Source organism: Osmia bicornis, chromosome 8, assembly GCF_907164935.1.
Source record: "Osmia bicornis bicornis chromosome 8, iOsmBic2.1, whole genome shotgun sequence".
In the NCBI taxonomy this organism is placed as follows: domain Eukaryota; kingdom Metazoa; phylum Arthropoda; class Insecta; order Hymenoptera; family Megachilidae; genus Osmia; species Osmia bicornis.
This window is the reverse complement of record NC_060223.1, coordinates 10,349,029-10,372,728: the sequence shown is the minus strand read 5'-3', so window position 1 is coordinate 10,372,728 and position 23,700 is coordinate 10,349,029. Positions and strand designations below refer to the sequence as shown.

Genomic DNA, 23,700 nt, shown 5'->3' with positions numbered 1-23,700 from the left:
AATACAAATTGCTCAACCGGTAAGATGAAGGTATTAGGGAGCCGCTGTTATGAGTATCCCCCTAAGCACACGAGGGTTAAATTAAGTTTGCAAGCGTTCTCAGAAAATATGTAAATAACCTTGAGATTCGATGGAGAAACTCTGGCAGTTGGAGGATCTTCGGCTCTTCTATGGGATAGCTGATCTCGAGCACCTGTTCCTCTGACACGAGATTCACCTTCCGAAAGCTCAGACATACCCCGATTACAACTTCGATTCGAATCGTGCGAATTTTACCAGCTTGAATTTCAAACTCTACCTCGCTCTACCTTCCAATTTTGTTTAATGAAACACGCACCGGGTTATTTCCCTTGAAAATTCACGCTCGATCGATGCTCCGCTTGCCTTTCGCTGATTATCGAAAAGAAAATTCATTTCAAAATCAATGAAACGAGCGATACCAAGCGATTTCAAGTTTCATCGCGTTAAACATTGTTGCCTCGCAGCATGATACATACAGAAGAAGGATGGCGTGCCAATAAATAATGTACGAAGTCTGCATTTTCCCCTCGCTGCATATGTGCATCAAAAATGCATAGGAGCTTCACCTTTCGGCCTCTTATATTCGGTGAAAAATTCACGGATCACTTCGATCTCGAGACTTTTCAACGACACCGAGTTATTAAACGGAAGATCGTCTGCGTTAATAAATAATTTTACACTCGGCTCGAGTGTGAATTCCATTCGAAAAGGTACGACAACTTAATTCTCTTTTAAGAATCAGTGCAATTTGTTAGCCGTAAATCGGGAAACTTTTCTCGTAACCGAGTCACGAGAGAGCTATGTAAATTTCAATAAATTCAACGGAATGCATGTTTCTATTTTTTCTCTTTTTCCTTTTTCTTGTAATAGTATAAGAAAAAAATTATCAATGGGCGGTTCACGTGAAACCAATTACCCTTGTCATGCAATGCCTCGTTGCATCGAACACCTTCGGTGTTCCTCCAATTGTTCCTCGTTCTCGCGTCAGGCAAAACTAATTGCTTTCCTCATGCGATCCTTTTCCGTTCGAATCACCGTCGCGTCGTTCAGAACACATTTCCCGGCAATTTTACGCCGGACACAGACTGAAATTGAACGGATACTTGCAGATGGATGTCCCGATAACGGAATTACACTTCGTTTCTGAATAAAGTCTTATGTTTTAGACAGAGATTAGCATCAGACCTTGGCGAACTAGCTTTCGTGTCGGATTTATCGTCCGGCAATTTATTCCGGTCGAAAAGATTGTTACCGAAATAATTTTCCGAACTTGAAGAATAAACTCTTTTGATGTTTTAACAGCCGACGCACGTATAGTCGGTTGGTTACTTTCCTCGGAGAAATTTTCGAGTAGACGTTTCCAGCTCCTGGTCATGTTTGCCAGAGCTCATTTTCCCGGTCGAGAACTCGGGACGCCATCAAATTCCACGTCTGCTCGTCTCCTGGATCCAGGCAGCCGGTCGGTGTACAAACTTTACGACTTTCCCTCCCTGAATGAATTGGGGAGATAGCAATTCCGTATGACAGAGAAGTAGCTTCGTTCCCCCTTCGAGCAAGCCTTGTATTAATCTTACGCCTGGTATGGAGCCCATTAACGTGTACTCTGTCTTGGGAATCGGATCGACGAACGCAACACGAGCTGATTATGATAATGAATAGCTTCGGGCAATCTCGAGTGTACGGTCTCGATCTCGAGATGACGGATGCTTCGTTAGCCGACGAATAGACATGCTAACAACGACATCCACTCCAACCGACCTCCGCATTTTAAATAAAAAATTAATCAGCAGCAGACTTATTGAGAGATCTCTCGGATCTCCCTGTCTCTTCGTTTCTTTCATTTAGTCGTTTCACATACCGCTATATTCTTCTACAAATCACTGGTGGAATCAAAGTCGAAGCAAACGTGTTCTCAACTTTATACGAACAGGTTTTCAACAGCAGCAATTTTCGTGACTCGTCGCTCGTTTCGATTTCCCATTACGTTTAATTTCATATAATTTTCAAAATCCAAATCTGAATCACGTTTCACCCTTCGTTCTATGCATGACAATTGAACCCGATACTACGGGGTGAAAATTCAACGAAAAAGAAAGAATATTCGTGAAAGGGTAGGTTATTGCTAATTTGTTTCGCAAAGTGCCAATCAATGGAGACATTGCAAAAAATTCCATCGAGAAAATCGAGAAACTAAATGAAACTGGTAGTTTCGCGGATATGACAATTTAATTGCAAACATTTCAGTCCTCGTATCGCACGCAACACACATTTTTAATGAACGAACTCGATGAAAATGAATTCTCTCTTCTAGAGAATCTCGTCTCTCGCATGAACACACTATTTCGAATATTTCTGTCGCTTCTTCGATCAGGTTTCCAGTACAATATAAAATCTCATTTTAGACAGACTTCTACGGCTGATTTTTTACGCATGCAGTTGATTAAACACCACAAAATTGGATGGAATTGCAAATATTTGCAATGATCGAACGAGTTTCGAGCAAAAGTATAATAACATTGGAGGTTTGAATTACAAGAGGTAAACGCGGCGGTGGAAATATTAAAAGAATATCGCGACGAAAAAGTCGCAGCTCAATTTCTCCATTTAATTCGACTCATCGAAAGAAAAAGGACCAAAGAACAGCCGTCAGGGCGCGAAAATTTATTCAACTTCGAGGAAGCGGATTGTGGCACCAGCCGTGTTTTCGCGGCTGGCATCCTCCACTTTTCGCTCGCGCACCCTTCAATGCCTGAATTAACTAATTAACGCAATATTCCGCGGTTCTAGCCCCCTAGCTTTCCACAAAACGGTGCTGCATTTCACAAAATGCCTGCGATTCGCGCCTACGACTCACCACCGAGTGCTACCGAGCACATCTTAATCCCTTCCACGAAGGACGAAGTACGCTCGTTACCGCGGCTTCTATTGTTAATCTCTAATCGTAGTACAAAGAGGGAATTACCACTCGAAGCGGAAACACCGTCGCCGAATAATCGAAGAAGCCTCTTGAGATCGACGAGCAGAATCGAATCGATCCACAACACCGCAAATAGATCGAATGCTCTACTCTAGGACAGTGATTTGCAGAGTTTCTTGATTGCCTGCCAACTAATAACTATGTTCGTTAGCAGTTTGTACCATTAATTAACGCGTCGCGTTCGTGCGCAGCAGGGTAACTCACCCTTAGGACAATTCAAAATGCCAAGTGAAAAACTTTCCCAAATTTTTCCATTAGCCACGAAACTCTACGGTACGAGTGAAAACAGATGATAAGGTAACTTTAATATTCATTTTTGCCGGCACAGAAAATTCGGGACATAAAAGGGAGGAGAGAGTAATAACGTGAGAGTTGGGTGTTCATCGCGTGCTCGTTTGCGAATTAACTGCGAGAAAGAGCAGCGGAGAATCGACAGTGAAACGAGAGAATTTCAAGCCGTTTCCTTGTTCCAATGTTTCTTGCGAGAATCAGAATCGCGAAAACGAGTATAACTTTGTCCACATGAAGCGTAACTTGGCTCGCGTAAGCTCGAGCTTGTCCTCGAAGTTGACTGACTGAGGCTTCCTGCCAGAGATTCACTGCTTTTTCGTCAACAAATTTCCCGACTGCCTGTCTATGTACTTCGCGTAAACTAGAACGACAACTTGGCGAAACTGAAGTCCTGGTCGCAAAAACGTTTCAAGGAAGTCAAACGAACTTCACAAGGAACGTTCGACCGATTCTACTCGGCGTGAAACGATCCTTTATACATTGGAATTAATCAAACTTGTCTCTTGCCTCCTGGTACCTAATCTACGATGCGAACTAATTACTCGCATGATGAATTATCTTGGATAAGTACTTTATCACGATGCAAATATTCATTGGTAAGCGAGTAATCTAATATCAAAGTGAAAGGCAAAGCTAATGGCAGGAAACTCTGTTTCCACCCTTATCAAACAACGTATTAGTTTCGTGCAAACACGTCGAAAAGGTACATCCCTTTTTTACATTCAAAATGAGGATATACAGGTACGTTTCCAAAGGAAGATCTATGGCGTGGCTAATTACCAGCCGCGTAGAGGGGCAAAAATCTCTTGGTTCGGGTCAATATCCTCCGGTCGAAACAAGCGGAAACCTTCGGAAGCGAAGGGGTTGGCAACATACGCGTTGCTACCGGCAATGCATCATGAAAATTGGCTACGGGACGTGTGACGTACGTTTAAGTCCCGGATTAATTTCTTCGCTTCGACGGTGTGCTGTGGCCCCGGAATCATCGGCAATTTTTCAAACGTTCCTCGCACCTGTCGACCAACGACACGTGTGTCCACCTCCCGCAAAACTATCGACCAACCCCTTCCACCTCCTCCTCCTCCGTTTATTTTCACCATGCAAATTAATTCCAATATTTTTCTGTTCAAAAAAACATCATAAGTAATCTTCTCAACATGCTATTATACAAATTAGTCGTTTAAATAGTTGGGAAACTTTTGATGTTGATGATGAAAGCAGCTGATGCAAAAAATATAAAGCTGCGAAATTTAATGAATATTTAATGAATGAAAAGAACATAATCCGATTGTTAAGCGAAATGAGCAGCACGAAAACCAAGTATAACTGCAAAGTATATTTTACACGTTTCAGGGGTTTCAGTAGTTTCGAAATTACAGGGCGAAACGTAGGCAAGAAATCGTGGAAATTGAACAATAAAAGAGTCATCAATCTAACTCATTGCCAGTGGCAAATAAATTTCAGGACCGTGTCAGCGGTCTTATAATTAAGATAAGCAATCTTGAAACGCTCGTTCGTTCGTTCGCGTGTAGCTGGCATTGAAATATGTACCCTTGGTTCAACGATTACAAACTTCAAAGATAGGTATACCCAGTGAGTTAGCCAGGATAGTTTTGATCCTGTTGGTTGAAGCGTGTTCGCGTTCGATTCGACCACTGATTTGCCGTTAATCGTGAATAAAAGCAAAAACTTTGAGGATCGGTAACCTTTGCTGCTTCCAACTTTAATCCTTTCGATTACTTGAAGGGAGGCCAACCACCGCGGAACAACTTCTTTAATTCCATAAACTTTCCTTTTAGCGGCTCCTTTTACCATTCACGGCTATAGCTCGAGTCTTGCTTAAAGTGTAGTTTATCTCGAAATACGCAGTCTCTATTTTTTGATAGAAAAATTTTTAATAGAAAGTCCAGCTTATAATTTTTGTTTTTCAATTCATCTATTCTCTATTTTGTTGCATAACAAACGAAGAGGCTCTCGAGCACGTAACAATGTAAGCACGAAGCGAAATCAAAGCACGTTTGACATTATACGAAATCTCATCGGTCCCCATACATAATTCACCAGCATCCGATTATTGAAAATCGGTAACCCAAGGCAAAAGCAACCGATCATAAATAACCAAGATCGAATAATTCCAATATCAGAAGAGGAGCGAGTAAAAGAAGAAATAAAGTGGATGGATACTGCTTCAGTCGTTCGAGTACATATTCCCCGACTCAAAATCGATGCAACCACTACACCAGATCTTGTTGTCATTTACTTGTAGCATCCTTTGAGACAACCTGTATTGAAATGTGTAGCGTTAGTTAGCCCGGTACGGCAATCAACGCGTTAGAGGCTTCTCGACAAGAAGCCGTTGTACAAGCTCGCATAAGTTCGTTGTTCTTTGTGGCCGTTGTCAAAGGGCTTTCCATGGTAATTTAATCGGCCAACCGTTTCCCCCCATGGTTCATTGTTACGGCGTGCGAGAGAGCAACTGCGCGTTTTCAATCTCTGCAAGGCCATTTCGCATTCAACGTCCCGCAAACGTGATGATTAATTAATGAGCCGGCCCGTCGGCCGAATTAATGCGACAGTTTTTCTTGGCGCAGCCTGCGTAAGCAACCTGTCTCAAAGTAAACTCAGCTGGAGAGAAAGACAGATGGGAAAGTAAACAAGACTTTTTCACCAGCTATGAGAAAATCTTAATCGCATTCCTTCGTAAAGTGTCATCGCTTTGTCTGCAACAATTCGTCCAATTACCTTTCCGAGTGGCAACGTCTTTACCACCCTTACGCTAACAACACTTAACAAAGAAAAGAGGTGCAGGTGTGGGAACGAGTGGAAAATCGTTTGCAAACGAAATAAAAGGTACAGTCGTACTAGAATGATATCCAAAAATTTCAAAATCTACAACGTTACCGTGTTATTATTCGTATGATATGGATCGATCAATAATTTCCTATACGAGGAAAAAGGTGGAAAAGCAAGGAAATGAAGTGTAGATAGATAAAAAAATATGGAAGAAAAGTTGTTCGTTAACGAGCCGAGATGGCGGCGAGACCGATTTTCTACTTTGAATGTTTGAACAGAACCGTGTGACTTCATTAAACACGCACGGTGCACGTCGATAGATAAAACTCCAGTCAGAAGGTACACATTATGCGATGAGCAACGTGACATGCTATCGTACAAACGTAGCAGCATCCTCTAATGATGCAAGGACCGGATGGTGGCACAGCAATATTCTCTTTTTCGTAGTTTTCCTTTTTCACCTGCCCTCCCTGTTCGTTCGCTCTCTCGACCTCGTTCTCTGTTTCTCTCTTTCTCACCCTCTAACACACTCATGGAAAATTCCAATAATCAGCAAACTTGCCTACGCGTGTACACTGGCAACCGGAAATTCATTAGACGTCCATTGTGTATCGTCCCTCGTTCCAATTAGTATTATTTCTCTCAGCCAGGTTGCGTTTACTCTTTTATACTAAATCAGGGATTTTCCTTCCTCGCAGGATTACCGTCAGTTTTTGTTTCTCCTTCTTCTTACGAGATTATTTTCAATCAGTCAACGAATACTCCTCCTCGTTTGCAAATTTTTCCCCTCCAACTAACTCGACGATAATAATAACATTTGTCGTTAATTACATGCATTAATTACTGCGCGAAACGGTATTAATCAGAATGATTAATTACGAGCTGGTAATACCACGCCCATCCGCGCTGGGAACTTCGGTGTTCCGTTTTAATGCCAAAATATGAAGAAAAGGATATTCTTGATTTAAGGAAAAAATACCGACCTAGTCTAACGCAATTGCCTTCAATATTTAATCGAACCTTTTTCCCTGTTCCCTTTCATATTTGAATATTAAAATTCTTTATCCGGTGGTTCGTCAGAACGCTTCAAACATCTAACAAGTCATTTTTATGGATGAATATTCAGTTTGCAAATAGCCCGTGGCTCTATGTTTACGTTTTCTCTTGTAAATTATGGAGGAAAGTTTGTTCTCGTAAATTTTAATGAAACATTTATCTACAAAGAATGTATGAATAAATTAAACGAAAAACCGGAAGGGCTCTTCTTTGTTTTGGTTCGATGACAAAAAACTTTTGCAAAATAATGAAACGAATGGAAGAGATGAACCAATTGAGAACAATATTATGAAAATACTTATGCGCCTCAATTTATTTTCCCAAGATTAGTAATATTATATATAAGTCAGAAAATTTCAAACCTCTGGCGAACAATATTCGCGTACCATTTGAAGAGGGAATAAAAGTCTATTATAGGTGAAAGGGTTGGTAACGAGGAGCGAATGAAGAGAAAAAGCCGTTCTTTGAGCATGGTCGGTGTAAAAAAAAAAAAGAAAAGAAAAAGAAAATAGAAAAAGTCACTTTCGTTGAACATTAACTGTTCCGTATAGTTGAGAGAAGCAGTATGCCCGAAGGCGACTCGTTATACGCGGCGAGTTCTCTCGGCAATAAGAAGAGAATAACACTTTCTAGCTAGTATGATATTCATAGTGCTCTCTCTCTCTCTCTCTCTCTCCTCGTTGCCATCTCGATACAATTGTTATTAATCGTTTCGAATATTAGGCTTAGAAAGAACCGGTCGATGACCCAGATCGCTTAATGGATTAAAGCAGTCGCCTGGGAAACGAGAGGATTCGATTTCGGAACTTTGACTCGGAACAGTTCGACGTCTAATCTCACCCCTTTCCAACGATTCTCAAATGGGCTAGCTTCGCTAGTAATTGCAAGCGCTGATGACTTTGTTAATTTAGCTATGGGTTTAAACACTTTCCACTCAACAGTTGGATTATTGGAAATAAATTGAAATTGAAAAGTCTAAGCACATATTGAAACGGAAGCTCGGTTGACTAAGGCAAGCTGTGAAATTCCGAAATCCAAGCGATTAACATGCAAACGCAAAGATGACCTCGTTCGCTGGCATCTGCTCTAGATTCCCATTAATGCATAACATAGACAGCAGGTATCTGGTAGTCAAAGCTGGCCGTACGCACGATATTCTTGGAACCACGTGTTCCAACATAATTCCAACGAGGGTCGCCTGGGGGTCAACAGACGCATGCCTAAATACCATATAATACCTGACGTGCATATCGCCTACGTAGCCTACCAACCCCTCTGCTCAGCTTCCTCGATTCCTCCTCGCCATTCAGCACTACGCATAATCGACCACCACCACCATCGCTACCACCACCTTTGCAACCTGCTCGTCCCAATTGCATAAATTACAGCTACTGTATCCCTACCTCCTCCTTCTCCCTCCATTACGCTTTCCACTTATCTATATCTCCCATTTTTCTTATCTCGAATTACTAGTGTAATTTTACGAGTATCTAAAATTTCCTTATCATTTTCCCCTTCCTTGTTTCTCATTCCGTTGACGCCGTCCAAAGGGTGCAAAACCCTTAGCGAGATTTTATCTGTTACTCTCCCGGTTGTCCGGGATCAACGCGTGTTCTCGCCCGAAGCAATTATATTCGAGATACAATGCATATTTCCGGTACAGTACGGTAACATTAGTCAGCGTTTCTGTATGGCGATAACACGGTGAAACTCGCTAAGCTTTCGAGCTTATTGTTATCTACAACGATGTTGTTCTAAAGCAACCAAGCTTTCTCTTTATGCGAGCAACGTGTATAGATTGATGGGGAAATTATCAGTGTGCTTCTGTCAACGAATAATTATTGTGTTATGGCGTTTGGTATTGAACTCTTCTAGACTGAAACGGGTTAAGGGCCATGAACAGCGGAGCGTGTATCCTCTGTTCGGAAATCCAACAGCTGACCAGGTTGGACATACATAACTCAGGATTTCACGTGCAGCGGTAACAAGATGGGACGCGGTTCGTTGGCGTAACACGCGCCATGGGGCAGTCAGTTGTACGGGAGGGGTGTTTCAAGCAACCCCTACAGTACAAATGTAGCGAAACCGTGCTGAGAGAAGCGAAATGCAAGGAAATAGGAAAAGAAGAACAGGTTCCAACGAGAAAACGAGTCACCGACAGAATGTTGAAAAAGAAGGGCGGCTCGCGTAACGCAATGTGATTCTGAAATACACCTATTGGATTTGGAATTTGAATACGAAATCAGACGGTCGACGAGTAAAACGTAACACGGTAACGTCAAAACAGATTCATCCAGTATTTTTCTTTAAATAAATATGATATTTTCGTTACATTCGAATAAAATTCTACGTTTCTTTTGCTAGACTAATGTGTGGCTGGAAAAAAAGTTTCGATCCCATAATTTTTATCACTTTTTCTCGCTTATTACTGTCTAAACTAGGCCACCGATACGTTCGATATGCTCTCAAAATCTACTCGGGCAAAAGTGCTTCTACTACGCGTATATTTGCCACGCGATACGCTCCCAACTTTTAGCCTCGATATAATTTCGAAACTTGATAATCCGTGTTCGCGTGAAAACACCGGAAAATTGGTTTACTTTCGCGTAATTGGGGAACCGCGTCGAACGTCGCAAATTACACGACACCGAAATTGACGAATTGCCGATATAAATCCGATTTCTCCATTTTCAGGGAAAAAAAAGAAGGTATATTGCACATGTAAATGAAAAATGATAACTCATTCATTATTCTCTCGAATACAAAAAGAAAAGAACAACAGAGTTTGCCCAACATGAAATACCAATAGAATATTTACCTTTTCATTTTTGATAATAAAAAATTTTTATGATATACACTTTAGAAATACTCGTTTGTAAACAATACATGAGTTTTTTGATGAATTGCTCTGTTTTTGCTTGTATTATAACAAAAAGGGTTGCAATTTAATACTGGGGTTGATATAACAGAAAAGACCATTGAATTTGTTACTGAAAAACATGCATGTTGCCCAGTTCAACTTTTTTACCGCAATACAGTTTACAGTAGCAACTTCTAGGGCTGTTCTCACCCTTCCAAAACGGATGGCAATTTATTTTAATTTCTATATTATTCCTCGGCTATTTTCATACATGCGTTTTTGTGAATATTATTTTCACAAAGCAAGAAAATACGAAAGTCAGCGGTTTCCTAGCCAAGACAGTCAAATAATCCACCCTTCTCGTTTAAAAAAAAAAAAGATGCTGCTGATTCTTGCTGCGAGTGGTTCAATTCATTTAAATGCAAATGCGGGCTTCAAGGATGATAAAACAACTGTCCTACAATATCGTCCTAGCTCAGAGCTTTTTATTTTCATTCATAAGATTTTCATTCGTAAAAGTATTTTGAATACCAACAACTTTCTGACGAATAAAGAAAAGAAAATTCCTTTGATCTACAAAGCAATGCTTTTAAAATTAACCAAGAGACTTGAATTAACAAAAAAGGGATTGGAAGCTTCAACAACTACTGGTTAATAAAAGGTGGAGGACTCGAAAAATGAAGAGAGCTCCAGGTTCGAGTTAACGAAGAGAAACTTTGGAAAAGCGAGTGTTCGGTTTCATTCGATATAGAGGTAAACTTTGAAAAACGGAATCCTTAGTTTCACTGGACCGTGGAAAACTTGGAGAATGAAAGGCTCGAGGTGAGTTCATCGATTTCAATAGCAGAACCCTATGTCTTTTGAGAATTGCATTTACACAGGATGTACCATGATTAATGCAATAAAAAATAAATGGAAAATTTCTATATATTTCTCTTGGACTATAGCGCAGCGGATTTACGGCATTTATTACACAGTTAGCGGGTAGATTTCACCCGTGAAGTATACCAATCGTTGAAATAATTAAAGATAGCACACGTGTGCTAAACGTAAATGGCCAGCAGCTGCGAGTATTGATCGAAGCCTATCACACTGGGTAATTCCGTGGTCGGTCCACTGAGGAAATTTATTCGCAGTTCCTGGATCGACCTAATAACGCCGAAATTTTCGTTTCTATCCCCGACTAATTTTTATACAAACGATTTTACTCGCGAATTCTAATCGATTATTGTTATGACAACGCGTGAAATATAATAGAAATTGTGATTTCGTTGTGACTTACCTTCTGGTAATCGGTGGCCAGGAGGAGATACTTCCGATCGGCGGAAATTTGATGATCAAAACTGGACATCAACGCCTGAAAATCCAAGGAAACTTGGTTGAAATCATACTTCGTGATTTAATGATTCTATCCGTTAACTCTCTGTTAGAAAACGAAGCAAGGTAGACAAGCGATTTCAACGTTGTTGTACTCACATTGTTATTAGAGTCGAGAATTTTTCTCGGCTTTCTTGCTGCGACATCATAGATCAAGAGATTTCCCGTTTCATCGCGATACAGTATCTCGTTTCCTGAAACAGAGAACACAACACGTGTATTTCCCTTTACGAGCCGTTCGCAACGCGACGAGCTTTTATCGCGAGAAAAAAAAACACAATGATGAATAAGAACAATAGAGAGTGTGAAACCAAGTTACCTTTCATCGGTTTACGATGGAACGATGTATATTGATACTCTTTAATTAGAGTGACTGATTATTGATTTGAATTGAGCTGAATTCAATTGAATTGGGGAAAAATTAATGCAGAAAGAACATGATAATGGAAAAGGGTTGATTAAAGTTGGTCACGTGGTCACCAATATGAAGGGAGATTATTTGGGATTTTCTTTTCAAAGCTAAATGATAGAGGTACTAATGGAGATTATTGATAAGATTATGTCTTGGAGCTTCATTTAGTGACATTGCAAAATTACTAATTTTCAGATTGCAATTAACATCTGATAAAATAGATGGAAATAAAGAATATAGCATAAAAAGTTGAATATTAAAATTATGGATACATAGGAGCAAGCGTCAAAGTGTTGATTAATCTATATTACACCGTGTCTGACCATACGCCGATATTACTACTGGGACAGCGTTCAAAGCGCTACAAGTCTAATCAAGTAATGTATAGCAACATTTTTCAAATACCTATCGTCGTAAATATATTAGACAACTTCTACTATCTATCGGAAGCTGCAAGTGACATACGTCAATCGTTATTGGATGCAGCCTGTGGGTGGTTCCGCGTCACCGTTGTGGTTGATTCATCTGTTTTGAAGTGATGCCGGATATTAAAAAGCTCTGGCATTCCGTCCAAGTCTCGTCTCATAGTTTTATATAGAAGGATGCTACGAGGAAAAATGTCCGGAGGCAATCGTTGTCATTCGACGGGTTTATTCCCTCGATATCGAGGCTCGAGAGGCCGGATACCCGGTTACAGGTGCAGCTACGCGTTAGACCCACGGGCCACAACGAAATCTTGTTAATCCCGGCTAATTAGGGACAGAGGTGGTTAACGGTTAAAGGAGGGTACGGATTATTGCGGTTTGATTTCGTTTGCGGCAAAACTTCGTCAATTCCGGTTAATTAGAGGTAGCAATTCGGATTATACGGATTAATAGGGTTGGTCCTGTGTTAGACGTCGAATCGAACCTTTGAGATTGATACCTGTAGTGTAGAAGAAAATTCGATTGAATTTTCAATTCCTCGGGGATTAAAATTTCAATTAATTCGTCAAATGATTTTATATGAATTATCGCAACTACCAGCTGTGTACCAGCAGTTTTTAAATAAACACCAAGGTAGGTGTACACAGTCGACTCGGCGAGACTCGAGAGTAAAATTTTGTTGAAACTGTGATGAAGTTAGTTAAAAGTACGCAGTTTAATTAACACATTGACTGCTAGCAGCGATGGCCGGTGAGCGGCAACATTTTTTTCTCCTGTAACTCGAGCAACTTTAACTGAGTCACCAATATTTTTGTCGAGAACCATGCCCGGCACTCCGGCAACAAACCCGATTTTAACGAAGCTCCAAGACCGTGCACAGCATAATAGCGACATCGTGTTCAAAAAACGCTGACATACCGATAGCCATGTTAGCTTCTAATTTGCGTCATCGCGTCAGAGTGCTTATAGCTATATGCTGCTTTCACCCCTTTCGAATCCATGCTTTTATCTCTACCCTCTGCCTATACAAGCTGTCTCAAAACACGCAGCTATCCCTTAAACGTCTGATTATAAAAAATGAATTTTTAATAAAATAAAACCTTTTAATGAGTTATTACCTTTGTAATCACTATGTAACAATTACCAAAGGGCCATACCCAAATCCAAAATGAAACGCGGCACGAGAGAAATTAATACAATGAATAATTGATCTGAATAATGAATGAATAAGGAATAATGAATTAATTGAAATTAATGAAAATTCATCAACTTATATTAGCTTAATTTACCATTGCCAATTACTCGAATCACAAGTATTGTGAAATGACCTGTACACCTTTTCCCTGATAACGTCGCGTATTAATCGAGTTCGTTCGTACGGGAATAACGCAAGCACACGGAGTATTTTATAAAGTGCACACCACACAGGAATAATTACACTCGGGTGAACCACCGTTTTTTTTCATGGTTTAATTTTTTTGTAAATACGAGTATACCCGTCGATGAATTATGTCCTGATTGTTTCTCGATTCCTATACAAAACCGACCTTCCATTGCGGATCGATCCTGTTTCTCCAGTTAAACTAATTAGCAGGTTGGCCGTTACGTGGATTACAGCGATAATAATTCATTAGTGAAACGAAATACAAATGACTGCCAATTTGCGATAGCAAACTGAAACACCCAAAATAATAACGAAATTATTTTCCAGTCTCTCAGGTAAATCCGTGAATCTCGAGAGAGCAAAATTCGCAAACTTCCTTTCAATATTAATAACACACTTGCTGCGAATCGGTGTGTGCCGTGTCGCTTCGTCTATTTTAACGAGGAAGATTGCGAATGAAAATTTAACAGCGGTGCGACCGTTCCTTCGTGTTCACGCTCGTTTCTTGCATCCGACAAGAAGGAAAAAATGCATCAATCATGAGGGCAATTTTTTTTTAGCGCGATTCGTTAGGAAAATCGACAACCGATGCTGGCAGGATACTGTGAAAAATTGCGAGTTCCGCTTTTGCAACGGAATTGATAGCACGAACGATCGATCGATAGAAAAAAAAAAAAAAAAAAAAACGAAAAGGGACGAGTAAACGAAATAGGAAATGAAAGGAAATTAATTAAACGCGCGTGTACGCGGGTGTTTGGTTTCAGGGTGTTCGTTTGAAAGTTTCATGAAAATATTTTCCAGAGGATTTCAACTTGAAACGAACGGCTTGTTTCTTTTAGAGGATGATGTGCATGCAATCGCTGTAACCCGAAATGAAGCTTACCGAGCAAAAGACGGAGGAGTGGTATGAGTCCAGCTTATGGGGGTAAACGTTTATACCGTACGACGCCGTTTACAGAGAGCTACGATCTCGCGGTCGTTGCTGCGTGTGCATGCTTTTATAAGAAACTCTCAACGACGTGTTGTAAACGGAAGAAGACGCTTAAGGTAACGGTTCTGATAACAGGCTTGGGATTAAGGGAACGTTCCGTCGTCGAGGAAGAAGTTAACGCACGTGAAAAACTAGCGTTCAGCACTTGCCAACTTACGGTAACTCTTATACATTTCTGTATGAAATTTCAGGTTGATAGAATTGCTCGAAAATATGTGAAATAAAGAAAAAGAGAATATCAATCTGTAGACATACGGTTTCTCTGCGGTCGTTAAATCTATGAGGGCAATATTCGTGCATTCGCCTCCCCCGATCCTATAACCCGTCGCGGCGGGAGCTGCGTGTTACGAATATGGTTATTAATTCCGGAAAGAGTAGGGTGAATAAATTTTCACGTTCGGCAAGATTTATTCCTACAGCACGCGCGGAATTCCAATGAATCTCTTTCCTCGTTTCCCTCTTGTTTTTCCGCGCCGAAAAGTTGGATCAACCAAGCGGGCGAAGTCGTGGCATAACAATATGTTGTGTGGAAATTAAATAAATTTCACTTCTCAATTTAGTTAGTATTCGACTTAGTTTTCACGGTGACCGTCAACGTGTGAAGAAAAATGTCCTCCGCAGATATCGCGACAACGATAGAATTTCAGAAATTTCATAAAGAAAGAAAAGAAAGAAGAGAATGGAGCAGCAAAGTTCCATCAGGAAAGATAGAAAGGGAAAGGTCGGTACCGTGTCGTAACCGTAACCAAACCATATTTCATCCCTCGAGAAACAAGCTATAGCGAAACTACTATCGAAACCTGCTCCCAAGACGTGCCTTAAAACTCGACCGGCCAATTACGCCACTTATGGAGCCACTTTATCATCCGCGAAGATTATATAGGATTTTAAGGCCTCCAAGGCTTATGGGCGATAACAATTTTTATCGAAGGTTGGAAGGGTAATTGCCAGGCTACGCGAAATTCCCAAGCTTCCACACGACCATTAAATCATCCCCTTAATCTTTAATATCTCACGATCGGCCGGCGTGAAAAAACATTTGAAAAATCCCTTCTTTATCCGGCATTGTTATCTTATCAAGTAGAAATTATACAATGTTAAATCGAACGAGTAATAATTCTTTTAAAAACATTTTTTCTTTGAACGTTCACCAGAAATATCCAAGTGTTTGTTCGATCACCCTGATTCCTTTGATCGATCGTAATCGGCACTGTATCGTCATTAATTAAGCCTATTTCCTTTGTTCCATTCCAACAGAACGAACCGACGGAAGTGTCCCTTTGATCACGGGCAAAGTTAAACGAAACCATTTTATTACACATCCGATCCCATTCGATGAAGGAATTTTCAATTATCGAGACCTCGTTACGCTTCTCATCCGACCACTTACAAACACCTTTACTCGACGCTCCTTTTAACGCCTTTCACGACGAACGGAACGTCCATTATTTCGAACAAAAATACTGAAACAATTACAAGATAGAGGATTTTCCTTTCGAAAAGAGGAACATTCGATCGATTCTTTGATCGTGAAATATCTAACGGGATGATAAAATTTCTTCGCCAAGAAGTTGTTCCTCTCGTTAGAGAAATTCGGGGGGAGGGGGAAAGAAACAAAAGCGGCAAGTGCAAGAAATTAGAGATCCCGTTAGGCACAAGAGAGGGTGGCAGTCGGAAAAGCGGAGCGGAAGATCGTTCGAGGGAGAAGTTTCGAAGCGAAAGGTAACACAGCGGAAGAAACGGGAGAGGAAAAAGTGTGGAGGGGATGGAAAAGAAAAAGGGGGAAAAAAGAAAAGCTCCACGCTATTTTAATCCGAGAGTGAGTGTCCCGGGCTAGAAGCGGATTTAATCAACGCCCATTATGCGCGCCCTGGCTGGAATGATACAGTTTTGTTCGAATTTCTTCGGTACTTTTCGCGCCGACGGCTCTGAAAGAAGAGTTATCCGTGCTACGGCTTTCCAATTACCAACTGGAAACTTATTCCTCTGCCCTGGTTTTTACTTTCTCTTTCTCTCTCTCTCTCTCTCTATCTGTGTGTACTATGTTCACTTGTGCTCGCTACTGTTCAAACCCTCCCTAGTTCTTCTCGTCGTCATCTTTCTATCGCGTCTTAATTAACGACACCGACTGAAGGGGATCGCACAGAAAGCGACGACGATTTCACTTTTGACAGAGCTTCGAACTCGCTGCTTCCGTGATTTCCTTCTGTTTCACACCTGTTATATAGACTTCTCCCTGGCTTCTGCTTCCCTGAATCTTGTTCGATGAATAGCTTTTGTCACGGTTCCACCGTAAAGAGTACACTGGCAAATGAATCGCGACAGAACAAGTCGCGGCTTGCCAATGAAATTAATATAATAAGATATTTCCAATCCTTTGCTCAAGAATTCGCGATGGATATACGAATGATTCCACTTATTTATGGTGATACGTGCGGTAGAAATTAATCGTTCTAGATCAGCATGTTCCGTAAAGCGTTCAGATTGACCAGCGGCAAGTATTTACCGCATTCGATCGATACAGATTAATTGTAGGATTATCCCTTAATCTGACAGCAACGTCCGATTGGTTGGCAATAGGAATCGCCTGATGTTTACTTAATTACCAGCTCAGCTATCGCACGATTGCATCGCGAATGGGTGAACACGATTATGAATCAATGTTTCAGGTCGCTTAAAAGGTGCAAGCTTATTCTCTACCCATAATATGTTCCACAACTATAAATTTCTAATAACACGACGTTAAATATGCAACAATTAAATGTTCGAATTGCTACCGAGAAAGGTAATTAAATTTTCAGTAATAGTAATATGCTTAAATTATAAATCCTTCGAATAAATAATTCTGCGAGAAAAGAGCGCGACCGAAAAGGGGTTAAAAAGAAAGTGGAGCAGCATAAAAATTCCCTTAAATTCATCAAACAAACTTCCCACGTTCTATTTTTCCTAATTAAAAGAAAAAGGGAAAAGGGAACAAATTCACCGTCGCTGGAAATTCGGTTAACAATGAAAAACGGTCTGACGAATCGAGCCATCTTTCGCGATCAAGCGAACAGAGAAAACACATCTCGCTTTGCACGTGTACGTGTACGTGTGTGTGGGAGAGCGAAAGAAACGGCACAGTGGGTGCAATTACAGGGAGAACGAGCAGGAAATTAATGCCAATCGATTTCGCGAAGTCTGCTAGCAAAGGTTCTTTCAAAAATGAACGAGCACGAGTCCATTCCTGTCGCTTTTTCCCCTCCCTCGCGTAACATGTTCTTCGTCGCATGGTAAAAAAGCTTCTAGGTCGCAAGTTGAAGACGAAGATGAAAACGCGGATATACGATGCTCGAGATGACGGAAACAGAGCGAGGAAAGAAGAACAGCAGTCGGAGACGAGTTGATTGCAGCAAGCAACGATGTACGGGTGGAAGAGAACCAGAAAGGTATACTCTATGGCGGTAATTATGGTGGTTGATGAGAGTTTCACGCTAGGCTGAACCGCAGCCACCGTCGACTACCCCGACCAACCCCCCTTTTTCATCCCCCTTGCAAAATTGAGGTGACTCTATTCGCGTTCCCTGGATAAACCGTGAAACAACCAAAGACGAATTCACCCTGTACGTGTCAATTGCACGCGTGTTGGTTAATCTTCGCGAAATCGCTATGTACTGATTTATATCGAGGCTAATGGAAAACTTTAGTGTTGTCTGAAAACATCTGAACGCCATGTAATTTGATTTTCGGCGAGAGAAATCTCAGGCTAGTTTCACGAACGAACAGCTTCCAAACAACTTGCTTTTCCTCTCTAGTATATATGTATTCCCTAGCACCGTTTTTACGACTGCTTCAGCCGCGCGATAAGATCAAAGCAATTGCTCGCAAATGTCCTCTTCTTTGCACGGGCCGAGGGCTGCCTAGTGCACGCTATGACGAACAGTTCGCAAACTGCTTTCGAGCTGTTTACGAACTTCCTTGTGTTATACGTTTTTGCGTATCCGGCACCAGGAAACTTTGGCCAGTTCTTCGCTTAACTTATGTCCCTTTTCTCTTTAGTATTCGCTGCCTTCCTTCCCTTCTTTCCCTTTCTTAGACACCAATGAGCCTCGGTAAAGTCTTCTTCAACTACCCTGCTGTTTTATACTTTACTTTTACCACCTAATACCCCGATAATCGTTGAAAGGGACGAATGCGAAAAAAAAAAAAGAAATTATAACGAGAAGGTTGAAACACAATTTTCCCGAGTTATTATTTCTGCCTCTTTTCGCCGTCCTTTCTGAATCAACGAACCTCGCCAGGAGATAAATAAAAAGCTGGCAAGCGGTTAAAAATAGAGGATGGAAAAGTGTGCGGTCAGAACGTTTCCACGCGAAACAGCAACAAGGTTCTCCTTTCGTATTTACGTTCGTTTGCAAGCGAGCACTCGACGATTTCCGGCTGAACAAAAGGAAAGAAACGCTTCGCGGTTGGAGAGCGAAATTCCACGGGTCAAAATTATTGCGCAAAGATTTTCGAAGAGGCCATAGAAAAACGAGGTCGAACCAGAGGACGATAATCTAGCGAAAATGAGCTTTCGGAAAGGAATGCGTGTCCTGGTGAATATGCGTTCGTCTGTCAGATATTAGAGGAGTTCTGGAGAAAAAATGCAGTCTCGAACGCGATGGATCGTGAGATATTCGACCTGGAATGAGCTTGGCTCTCGGGTAATGCAAAAGGACAACGCTGTCGGTGAATATAATTAATATTTAAGGAAATAAAAATGTCCGGTAATGAGCTCCATTGTCGAGCTTAATAAAAGGACATACTACTTGGACGAAAGAATTTTTTCACCTACAGAATTCCTCCCTTTATAGTATACTTCATTTGTGTTTAAATTAATTTGGAAATAGGAAAAGGAATTACAGCCTGCTATTGAGAGTAGAATGAAATTGGATAATAAAGTTTGAAATTAACATACAGCTGTTCCATTAACTGAATTGCAAGCGGTTTTAAGGAGAAACACTTACAAAGTTCATTTTTCTTCCCCCTGTGTTTCCTCCCTCGAAATGTATTCTGTTAGTTAATCTATTAAAATTTGATGGTTTAATGGAATGAACGCGGTCACAAAGAATATGTAAGCGACAGAGAAGCGACTGTAGTCAGACGCATTGTTCGCCCGAAGCGTTTCGGCTCCCTTTAATTTCTGATATCTGGGTCACTCGGAAAATCCTGCCGAGTAAAAATTGTTCAGCTTACTCGTGAAGCTTTCAACCTGTTCGTACGTGTTTGCGAGATTGCACGCGCGCACGTGACAGAAATAATAGAATAATGCAGCTAACATATGCTTTCCTTTCCCTCCTTCTTTCCTTTTCATCCTTTCAGAGAGTCAGTTTTATTTTTCAACACACAAAAAAGTAAATGATTACCAAACAACACCATCAATTTGTATTTCGCGTTTAGAAGTTGATTTTATGGGCGCCACCCTTTGCATAGAACATTACGTTTGCAATTAATCTCAGTGTGTTTAAACACCCATGTGTTAGGTGGCAGTAACTGTAAATGTTAACCCCTTCAATATTTGTATTACGAGAACGTTTTCACACTTTGACCGGCGCAGAGAACACGTTCATATCTAACACGCAATATCGAAATCAAAAAACTGAAATATAAAAAGCTTACTTTAAATACGTCAAAAATTAAAGTATAATCGATCCCGTATTCCACAAATATTTTAATCGTTTCACGATCAGCTGGTAAACCTCGCAGAAAGAGAAGGAGCTGAGAACGGACGGTTAATGAATTTTCTCAAGACGTTTCGGCAGCTTTTGGCGATAAGCGGATGCTGCGAGATGATGGAAAATAGATTATTCGCAGGAATAAACAAATTTAATTATCAACGCTAAAAATCAAAGAGTTCGCGCAGTGTACAAGTTGGCGTCAAAGCCTTCTGAATCCTTAATTAACTGATAATCTGGTGTACAACAGGACAGGGCGGGTATAATGCTGATGCATCGTGGGTGAAATTCTATATATCGGTGTAATTAATTTTAAAACTAGCTACTCCGTTCGAGCGATAGCTCTCCGAGGCAATTTAAAAAGCACATTTCGGTGAAAACTTTATTACTCCTCTCTCTATTATCCCGTCGTTATATTTTCATCGACGGTAATTCAAGCAACATCGTCCCTAATGGGTTACCATCGTTATCTGTTAAAATTTTATACCAAAAATTTTATACCCTTGCAAAAACCAGTGGGAACGGATGAATTTCGGAGAAGAATTTCAAAATTTTCGAAAAAACTTTAAAATTTTGTTATCCGCTAAAGCAAAGATACAATCTCAACATTTTGGTGATTGAATTTTTCATATTATCGATCGATCCCGGTGATTTATCTTTGAATTAGCTCCGCTCTCGTCGCGACGGCCCGCGGGCTCGTAAATGGAAATTCTTCGGTCGAGTTTGACACTCGAGCATTTATAGACATTGTCGGAAGCATTGTGCGAACGTTCGAACCGTTCGGTCCCTGAGAAACTTCACTTTCACCGCGGAACAAAGATTCTGTTCGCTGAATTAATTCGGCGTGGCCGTGTTACGAACTTGAAAGTTTTCGCTTTGAATCCAACGAGGATTGTATGCTCTGGCTATGTATATACGAGAGCACATCAATTTCCAAGCGTTTTACACGGCACCCGTTGGAACACAGGCTTAAAGGTATCACTAATGAAAATACTTTCAGAAACAGTCGAATCGCGTAAACGCCAAAGAAATAGAAATATAAAAGGCGGTGAATTCGCAAATGGGAAACTACTTGATGTTTATCGTTTCGTAATGGATCTGCAAGGATTGCTGCAACCCTAGAGAGATGCAGTTCAAGTGGTCCACATGCGACCACGTAACAAGTGATACGAATCGTTCTGAAGAGAAAATTTTCTGGTTGAGAAGAAGGAGACGACAGTAAGACAGAGAGTAGCTTCTGGCAAATTGCCCGAGGCTCGAGAGGCAATCATGACAAGGCACTGAGCCTGTCAGCTATTGGCCAAAGAAAGGCTGATCATTTTAGAGAGTAGAGACTACTTCTTGAAAGTTAAGTATCAGCTCGAGATATTTTTCTCTCTTCCCTCTGTTCCGAACGATCCCCTCGTCGAATTATGTTCGTAGTACCTAACCATCTAAAGACATTGGCTGGGTCAATCGTAACCAGAACGGTGCACGTCTCGAATCTATAGAATTTCTATCCGTAGCATAAAACGCGGGCATTATTTCCTCGAAGAATATTTAATTTCCGTTGAAAACCGTGTGGTAAGTTTCGTCTTTGTCCCTTAGAAAATTCCGTTCCTTCGTGGAAGATATTTTCTATCAGCAACGACACGCTCACGAGTTTCCTTTACCCTCGGAAAAAACAATAAAATTCCACGGGAAATTTTCCTTCCTATCTGAAAAAGCTCGCTTCTCGACATCGTTCGCATCAATGTCATAGTTATCGTTGTCGGTGCTGTTCAGCTACGCGGTAATCAAAGGAAAAACAAGCACGAAATTAATTCTGCTACGTGACCGTCCACTCATCAAGGCGTAATTCAATGATTGTTGAAAATGATGTTTGCCATACGTAATGGCGCAAATCGATAGCTCGTATAAGCAAAGGGAAATTAACGTTGTGCCATCCGGTACACAGGGAAACGCGTACGCTAGATACAGCCGGAATCGAAACCCTCAATTTGCGGCAATAGCCTGAGCCTCTCCCAGCAAGGGACGACTCCCGCCCAGATCCATGATCCCTCGCTCGCTCTCTCTAATTACTGCCTACGTCAAATTCCCTCGATTGCAAACTGCTGCGTCGGACAACCGCAATAAAGATTTCACCGATTAATCGGGATTTCGCAGTTGTATCTTTACCCCCTCTCTACCTACCCTCCCCAGATCGTTCACCACTACCCCTTCGCTCGACCAGGACACGAGGAAGTTGATACTTTACACCTGGATAAACTACCAAATACAACAGCTATCGATCCTAGTTTGCAAATCTGTTTGTCGAATTGCAATTTTAATCAATCAACGATTGATTAAGCATCATTAAACTTTGAGAATATGTATGGGGTTTGTATTCCTGTTTAAACATTAAATTTTCTATATCGCAAACTACTCGATTCTCAAGCAGTTGAAAACAAGCTCTCCGCAGTTCTGATAGCGAGCAATTTTTCATAGAACGAAGCCACTCAGAGCAAAGAGGGCTCTACGTAGCTGAAAGAAATATAAGATATTTACCGCTGATCCACGTGCCGTTGAAGCTCTTTGGAGATAACGAGCCTGCGAGCCATTCTTCAAGGAAAATACCAGGTGCGCTTGGCGTTCTCGGGCTTCCGGTTAGAAGAATCGCCGCTGCGACGACCAACCCGAGGACGACGACAACGACCAAGCCACCGGCTAGCAAACGCCGCCAATTTCTCTGCTTGCACTTCGTCATCAGGTCCTGCAACAATCACACCAAACAAAGTTAATGCCTATTCCGGTTTCCAGCTCGCAACAGGCGTGTTATTCATCGGAAAAATTTCTTTTCAAAGATGTACAAAAGGATTAATAAAAGCCCGAAGAAATTTTCAATTATGGATCAAATAAAAAGAACTTTAATTTACATATATGATCCTTTCAACGCTAACCATTCAAAGCATGATGGTTGAAAATGATGGAAAGCAGGTTAAAGAGAAATTTTTCAAAGCGTGTCAAGTGTGTTGTATAAGCTTTTACAGGAACGAGTACCGATCTAATGAGATTTTCTTTTACCTATAGGACTCGGCTCCACTTTTCGCCTCGATAATTCCGTCAATTTTTACTCTAGAATCGAGTCAGTCGGGTGTCGCAACAATTCTTCTCTTTTCTGTTTACCTTTCGAACCTTTTTAACGCGACGTTCAACTTCCCTGATGAGAACTTGGTTCGTGCCATCGAAAGCGTTTCGTCGAAGATAAAAGCTCCTTTAAGCTACGTTCACACGAAACCATCGATGACTTTTTACATCAGAGAAGAAGACCTACTGTAATAATAATAAGGAAAAGAAGCAGTCTTTCTTCGAATGAAAACTCAAAACGAAAAGCAGATCATTCTGAAGAGAAAATTTCAATTTCCATCTGGATTCTGACAATTTCATTGGAAAACGGTC

General features: G+C 41.0%; 1 protein-coding gene across 4 annotated transcripts in view; it reads right to left on the bottom strand.

Moving 5' to 3' along the window:
* The window catches only part of LOC114877651 (venom dipeptidyl peptidase 4-like), a 111,307-nt gene that overhangs the window by 73,111 nt on the left and 14,496 nt on the right, over positions 1-23,700 (bottom strand). For all 4 annotated transcript variants that reach the window (XM_029190512.2, XM_029190513.2, XM_046286727.1 and 1 more), the window contains 3 exons: positions 22,810-23,014; positions 11,475-11,569; positions 11,281-11,355 (listed from right to left, as the gene is read on the bottom strand). In XM_029190512.2, coding sequence (XP_029046345.1) covers positions 11,281-11,355; positions 11,475-11,569; positions 22,810-23,014 — 375 coding nt within the window. The remainder of the gene's footprint in view (positions 1-11,280; positions 11,356-11,474; positions 11,570-22,809; positions 23,015-23,700) is intronic.